This window comes from Prosopis cineraria, unplaced genomic scaffold, assembly GCF_029017545.1.
Source record: "Prosopis cineraria cultivar Desert tree isolate PC_DT_omini unplaced genomic scaffold, ASM2901754v1 PC3, whole genome shotgun sequence".
Lineage (NCBI taxonomy): Eukaryota > Viridiplantae > Streptophyta > Magnoliopsida > Fabales > Fabaceae > Prosopis > Prosopis cineraria.
This window is the reverse complement of record NW_026555334.1, coordinates 44,679,092-44,686,835: the sequence shown is the minus strand read 5'-3', so window position 1 is coordinate 44,686,835 and position 7,744 is coordinate 44,679,092. Positions and strand designations below refer to the sequence as shown.

General features: G+C 34.5%; 1 protein-coding gene across 4 annotated transcripts; it reads right to left on the bottom strand.

Moving 5' to 3' along the window:
• Window positions 1-903: 903 nt before the first annotated feature.
• On the bottom strand, window positions 904-6,165 carry LOC129306569 (thiamine pyrophosphokinase 1-like). 4 transcript variants are annotated; one of them, XR_008592228.1, is made up of 7 exons: window positions 5,894-6,164; window positions 5,658-5,754; window positions 2,990-3,062; window positions 2,716-2,817; window positions 2,309-2,558; window positions 1,625-1,798; window positions 904-1,260 (listed from the first exon to the last, which is right to left on the bottom strand). XR_008592228.1 is itself a non-coding variant. In XM_054947242.1 (6 exons), the coding sequence occupies exons 1-6, from the start codon at window positions 6,027-6,029 to the stop codon at window positions 1,680-1,682; spliced, it is 777 nt and encodes a 258-aa protein (XP_054803217.1). In that variant the 5' UTR covers window positions 6,030-6,164; the 3' UTR covers window positions 1,407-1,679. The 4 variants fall into 4 exon arrangements, 2 of the variants coding, with proteins under 2 accessions (XP_054803217.1, XP_054803218.1); XR_008592229.1 differs by lacking the exon at window positions 904-1,260 and adding an exon at window positions 1,407-1,492 and having other exon boundaries at window positions 5,894-6,165; XM_054947242.1 differs by lacking the exon at window positions 904-1,260 and having other exon boundaries at window positions 1,407-1,798.
• Window positions 6,166-7,744: the final 1,579 nt, after the last annotated feature.

Below are 7,744 nucleotides of genomic sequence, written 5' to 3'. Positions count from 1 at the left end.
CAAATCGTTCTTAGACTTATAGTTTAAGGTTTAAATTTAACTTAAAAATTAAATGAACGTGCACGATAAATATATTGAAACGAATTATTAGACTTAGAAATAAAAACTTACAGTGTCATAAATATTATAATTATACACTGATTCCCATAATCTCCTAAAGATCACGTTACAAGATTTCATTTTACTGTTAGTAGCGCGCGCGCGCTCCATGACTTCCAGAATAAATGGATTCTCAAGGTTTGTTACGTGTTCAGTGATTACTAATTTTCTACGGTTTCGTATTTATATTTGTATCAATGTCAGCCATTGGTTAATATTGAAGATACATAGATGGAGAATGTTTCCTGAACATTTGAAGCCCCAATGTCAATCAGAAACGTTCCTGTTGCTTCTACTCCTTAAAATGTGCTCTTTTATCAAGTCACTTCTACCAAGCTGCTTCTCCTCCTTAAAATCTTCAATAGAATTACAACGATAACTACCACGTTCTGTTAGTTTGCATCTCAAAAAATGAGATTTTTATTTTCTGGCAGTTTGTTTCTTCTGAATTAAGTTTAACCATAGAGACAAGGGTTACCGGCTTCTCCTGGGCAAGGTGAGACGTGGAAAAAACTTTTTTGAGGGAAGCACCACACTTTAATGTAGTTAACCATACTGTTCCGCGACTTTGGTCTCTTGTTTCTGGTTCATATTCTCTTTTATTATTATTAATTTTTTGGCTGTATACTTGAAAAATAAAATTCGAGAGCCTATTAAACAGCACGACACTTAAATCGGTAGTTACTCGTCATATATTTTTTTCCCCCTTTCCTTTGGATTGAATTTATAGATAGTTAAATCCCTCGATGCAGAAAATGCGGGCTCCATTAGTATGATTTGTATGTTTTGAATTAGAAGCACAAATGACATGGTGCTCTAGGAGGACCTAAAAATCTCCTCTTGATAATAGAATATTGGAAGAACCTGTGCAGCTCCCCATCATGATTGTCAATTTACACACTGGCTGGCCATGCTATTCTAGCAAGTCCTTGAGGATTTACTAGCCTTTAAGTTCTCTATGTTCATTGTCTCCTTTTCCACCCGAAAAAAGTTCCCTATTTTCATTCACCTAGTACCAGATATACAGTCAATCCCTATGTTCATTCACCAAGTTCCAGATACACAGTCAAAACTCAAAACTACATCCTTCTTTTTCTTTCTTGGGCTCAAGAAACTTCAGTCCCAGGATACCAGCACGCTTGGTTACGCCATGCAGCCGTCCTATTAACCGCACAACGAGTCATTAGAACAAATACAGTAATGGCCCATAAGTGTGCAAGTATATTAGTGAAATCTGCTGCTATTGTTTGCGTTCTGCTTCTATGAGGGCCCAAAAAAAAAAAAGGCCTACTACTAGAAACAGTCCATCGGATGATACTTCTTTTGCTTAGTTTCTTGGCGACATATTTTCCGGTAATTCCATTCAACAGTATACATGAGCTGAGGAATGTAACTTAAAAAAAAAAAAAAACAACAACAAAAAAGAAATTCCAAGACTTGTAAGGGATACACCTCTCGTTATACAGGGTTAAAACAAAATAGAACATTAGAAACGTCGGAAAAAGAAATAGCCTGTTGGATTCACCTGCGCAGGTATAATAGATCTGAAGCATCAAATGTGTCCTGAATCATCTAAAATACTAGGGCTTCTTGATAGAAATTGTCCACAGAAGATCTGAATCAGATTGTACTGTGACTAAATCTCCTTTTACTATATTCGATGTGCTTACTAAACCACCAAACTTCATCTCCGTGTCATCTGAAACGGATAAAATAAGATGTTACGTGTCAGACTCCTCACAAACTAGACAACAGCAGGCCGAGGATGAACTAATAAAATAGTGAAAAGATGATGCATGAGAACCATCTGTCCCATCAAACCATATAATCATATTTGCACATTGCGTGTTCTCAGAAATTGCTAGTAAGTTAGTTAATCACTCGTAACACAAGATAGGTGAATCCTCTTGGCACAGCATCAAAAAGCAATTTTCATGGTGAAATCTCGCAGGCAATAATTATCATCCCTTTAATAATGTAGTTCATCACTCAGAAGCAGAAAGGAAAATCTCTGCAGAGCTGCAGTGCACAAACTACTACTGCTATATGAAAACACAACTTTTCAGTAAGGAATCGTAGACAATAATTGTCATTCCATTCATGAAATGTTTAAGACAGGCACTTTTTATTTAAATTCAATTAAAACTTAGAAATAAAACGATCTAAAATTAGCAATCATATAATAATAATGCTAATGTCATATACTTACTGAGATCCCACTGGAGCCCAGTGGTAGTAGAACTTCCAGATGGCATCCCAATGGGGATGAGCCCACAATGTGGACCCTCGACCGAAGATTGAATGTGGATTTTATGATGGTAATTCATTGGAAGAAGGTGAATGAGGCAATCGTCAGATAGAAGAATAATTCGAGTATCAGAGAAACGGCACAGAACATTTATGTTTCCAATCTCATGGTCAAATCGCCCACCAAGTGCTCCAGTTACAAGAATCCTTAGCTGCCATACATTACAGGAAATGAAGAAATTAATTTTATGAAAAAATTGTGGTGCCATAGAGCATTAAAGACTAAAGCAAGAATACACAATTGTTCTTTACTATCAAAATGTAGACCAAAGAAATAGAAAACAAGAAGTTTGAACCGATTTTACTTACTGATGATTTATCCGTATCTGAAGTACAGTCATGAATGTGTTCGACACATTTGTGTAAATCTGTGGTGTCCTGATCTTGAGATTCATCTATTATATTAGTTCCCTGCAAGCATCAAACAAGCATACATGATTGAAAGATTGCGTGTTAGAATCAAAACAAATGACAACAAGGTATTGACAAGAAAGTTGAACCCATCTCCTCCAGTTTGGAGACATCACACGCATAAACCAATAGAGAAGAAAAGCCGCATGCAAACAGAGAAATAAAGCCATACCAGGACTTTATAGAAGTCAAGTACTTCAGACCGTATTGAATCCATGTCACCTTTAATTGCATCTGGCATGTACCTGATAGAAACCTATCAAGTTATTGTTAAATGAGTTTGCAATTGAAAAAACAAGATAGCAAACCATACTTCAATCAAAAAAAGCAATAAACTAATTGCCTGTAACTCACTAGCTAGAAAATCAAAATTGCATTATCTAATCCAACACTCCACCAACTTGACTCGTGAGATGACTAAGTGAAAATTGCATGATCAAAAGTGGAATCGTAAGATGACTAAGTGAAAATTTCAGTTAAATAGCGTATACCACTGATATTGATTTTTTAAAATTAAAAAAAAAAAGAGAGCTTGGGCGAATTGGGTCCCGAGAGCTCAGCAGGGCTAGAGTTTGCCTCCAAACTCAAAGAGTACTTACAAAGATACTTGTAGATCGCCCACTAATAAGGTCCCAACATTGGTAACAGGATTTGATCCCACGACCTTGTAGGTTATAAGTCAAATTCTTATCAACTGGACCAACTTTTGTTGGTCCACTGATATTGATTTTAAAAGCAAGACATTCCGTCTACAGACACATGTAATGAAAATATTTTAACCAACCAATTCACAGATGTGGTTGACTGCTACTTATAGAGGAGATATAAGACGGATTGCATATTTTTGTCAATGAAACAGTAAGCACAAAACAGATTGGATGACATGGATACAATATCAAATGTGGTACCCAGTAACTCAATCCTATGATTAGTTTTTTTTTATAAAAAAAAAAAACCAAGAAAGAAGCGAGTGCTTTGTCTGTGAGTAACAATGGTTGGAGTAATATATCTATTGAACATTAGCAGGTCAATCGCTTTCTTAGATGATGGCATGGATACATTTTTTTTGGTACGACAATCAGCAAATGATACAATATGAATAGTCATAGCATATACCATACATCAACTTCTTAAACATCGTCAAGTAATAATCTCATAAGATTAGGGCTGTACTTACAATTTAGATGTCCATGGTTAGAATGGAAAGGGATTGAATCTCTCCATTTCTTTATTGAATCATAGAAAAAATGGAAAAGAATTTTGAAAGTTAAAAACCACGTCTCTTTTAATCTTGCATTTCAATTGCATTTTCTGATTCCATCACTTAAAACATTAACAGTACCAAAAGCATTTAAGAAAACCTGCGCCAGAATAGATACAAAATTTCAATTTCATAGCAGTTATTTCCAGACCTCTCAGCAACTCACTGGTTAATTTATCAATCACATACATCAGAGGGCTGTGTATAATAAATTTATTATAAGATTTCAAATCTTCAAAACCATTACTTTAAGTACAATGCTTAGCCTTTTTGTCCCACAGTATGAAACTATTATATCCCAATCATCATTTGATCATGCTAAAAAGGCTTCAGCATAGTATCAAAACCATCTTATGAAGAAAACAACCATCCCAAAATATTCTTTGGTCAGAAAGAGAAGTAGAGAAGAAGGCTAAAAGTAGAAAAATCCAATCAACTGAGAGAATTCAGGCATAGCAAACTATCAACAAAAAATGTACAATAACATTCAAGAAATCTGCATGTGAGGATTCTCAGGCTTTTTATGAATCAAGCCAAAATTTTGATGTCAGTATCTTAGATATGTACAAGCTGACAGGTGCAATAGTTGAACAAGAAATAACGTAATAAGTAAAATATCATTCCTATAGTATATAGATTATTATTATTTATAGTCTAGGCTTTCGTACGTTTTCTCAATGTACAAGCATTTCAAGCATGCACAAGTATAAAAATATGGACAAGACAAGTTAGCACGTATGTACAACTAGTATCCAAGGTTAACCTAGCTAGTACTAGGAACCAAAATTATTTATAAATGAAATATGCAGATGCAATAAAAACATGATTGCAGATGCAGAGAGAAGACTAAAAAGTAAGTATTAAGGAATTAAAGACTCACGAATAAAATCAGCTTTCTTCTGCTTCCTTGCGAATAACACAAGTCATAGCTAGTCTCAAGCATCTTAGACCATTCACGACACCAAATTCTTGAGGTGTTGGCTTTCGGATTTCCAAAGACCTAGGGTAACCTATCTGCCTTAACTCAGTAAATCCGGAAGATACCTTATTTGGGAATGTATCTAAGACTTAATTTTATAAATCACTAAATGATAACTACATTTATCTACCCTTTAATCAATGTAATTCGAACGCCTGGTTCCTCACTAGACTTACCCATATTGGCTATACAGGTTTTTACAGCCCAATTCCTCAAACCATGGCATGGTTTACTATAGAGAAATCGCTAGTATAATTTCACCGCTCCGTCCCTCGCGACATGCAAGATTCCTCATGCTAGATAATAGCGATCAAAAGTTTAAAACTTCATTGCAATATCCCCCATTCTCTTCATATCATTCAGTAGGAAAAACTAATTGTTAAAGCACAAAGGCACATTCATGAAGGAAATGAAAAATAAAATAAAATAGATATACAAAACGATCACTCAGAATACACCAGAAAGAAAGTATCACACTATAGAAAGAAAAAAGAAAAGAAAGAAAGAAGTGCGACGAAGGACTAGACACGCAAATGGCGTAAAAATTACTTAGTTGAATTAGTCATTTAGCTAAGAAACTATTAGGAGTTGAAAATGAACCTGCTTCGAACACATGAGGCATCTTCATGGGGCAAGAGTAGAGGCATTTCATCGTATAACCGATTGGCACCTCCATCAGCGCATACTCGTAGTTGTGCTGTGGTACAGAAAAACACAGAACAACATTGAAAAGAAAGAATAAATAAATACAATAAACCTCAGATAATCTAAACTGAAGAAATAAAACTCCATCCGCAAAATAAAAGGAAGAGAGGTGGGGTGCAGGAAGGCGGTACCGTGCTCCCAGAGCAGAGGAGCGAATCTCGGCAGGGGCTGGTTCAGAATAACGAGTACGTGAGTTAAGGAAGGGCGGTTGTTCTCCGGCGAAAACACAGGCAGAAGAAAGGTCGAAGAGTGAGACATGGACTCCATAATCTGCGACGGGAACGACGATTAGCATCAAGAACAGTGGTTATTGAAGGTTGATGGAAGCTCGAGGCTTCAGGAGCAGAGAATCTGCCTCGTTAGCTTTTTTGATGGGTGCTGGCTTATTCACGTCCGACGATTGTTGTGATATTTAATGATGCGAATTACAAAATTACTAAAACTAATATTTCCACTAATGACGTCGACCATTTATATCAAGTCAAAATACACGCGCTCCTCCCAAAATTGACAATGACAATCGACGGACAGCGTCTCTCACTTTCCTTCCTTATGACACGTTCGCGTCTATTCTTTCCGTTGGCCAATATTTATTTCCATTGATAGTGATGGGGACTCCAACTTGACTTACCTGCGTGACCAGAATAATGAATCATTCACCAGAAGCATCATACCTCACGCAACAATATTCATTCCTATCTGATCAAATCTATTCCAATTCTGATTATGATTTCCAATAATCGTCACAAAGCAGGCATGGATCCTGGACTTCGTTCATGGGGACCGAATTTTGAAACAGAATTAATGTTGTGGACCAAAAAAGTTTTCTGAAATCAGCTATGGGTTTATGTTGTTCCGCAGACGCTAGAGCTTCTCTTTTATTGAATTAAAATATTGGACTCAGAGTGCAATCCACCCCTCTGGTGGGGCCTGAATCACATCAGGTCAGAGTCAAAACTACATTTGGCAATTTTGTCAAAACCAGGGCTTGGCTTGGCTTGGCTTTCAGCTAGCATTCAACATGAACCCAATCCGTCCTCTTTCTCCCATGATAAGACCCTATTTTTTATTTCATGATAAGATTTTTTATTAAGGTTAATGCATTTCAACGTTAAATTATACGTCTAGGATATTTCAATCCTAAACTCATTTTAATATTTCTCTTTAATTTTTAAAAATGGTATAATATTACTTATATTTTTAATAAAAGTTAAATTTAAACATTGATGGATTAGAAAGTTATAAAAAAAATATCTAAAAAATTACAGGAATGAATTAAAAAATTGTAGACAGTGACCACAAAATTTTTTTGGATCCTTTTTGTAATTTTGATATCATTATCTATAATTTCAGAATCAAATAATTGATTTTGACTTTTTATAATAATAATAATAATAATAATAATAAAAGTATTTTTTATTTTATGTGTGATATAAATGATTTTGAATGAAGTTAATGCTTCATTAAAAAAAATCAAAAATAAAAGATTTATTGCCTAAACTAGCTTTAGCGGTTTAATGATTTAACGTACTTCCTGTATTTCAAAATATAAAACATTTTGGATAGAGTAATATTTTATTAAATGTATCAATTTTAATATTATTCTTTTTCTCTCTAAAATTAATTTTCATTCATTTTCTTTTCAATATATTAAATGATAGGTATTATGAAAAGTTTGTTTTTTTATTTTAAAAAATAAAATTATTAAGCGTATTTAATGAAATTTATTGATATATAAAATTTTATTTAAAAGTGTGTTATAATTTGAAACGAAGAAAGTATTTACTTTTATTAAAAGCATGATCTGATTTTACCTCTTGGTCTCATGATTCACACAAGATTTAATGCAAACCATATTAAGGTTTAAATTAAAAGGTTAATAAAATTAAACAGACGAGACCTACATAAGAAATAGTTAATTGTTGCGCGTTGGGTTTGGAGAACACGGACACACTACTTTAAGCCGATTAATTCAAATTTAA

Bases quoted from the DNA above. Each gene is read 5' to 3' on its own strand.
- LOC129306569 (XM_054947242.1), bottom strand. From the start codon at position 6,029: ATGGAGTCCATGTCTCACTCTTCGACCTTTCTTCTGCCTGTGTTTTCG. The intron at 5,755-5,893 runs GTACCGCCTTCC...TCTGTACCACAG, and splicing joins TCCTCTGCTCTGGGAGCACG to CACAACTACGAGTATGCGCT. The intron at 3,063-5,657 runs GTTCATTTTCAA...GGTTTCTATCAG, and splicing joins GCCTCATGTGTTCGAAGCAG to GTACATGCCAGATGCAATTA.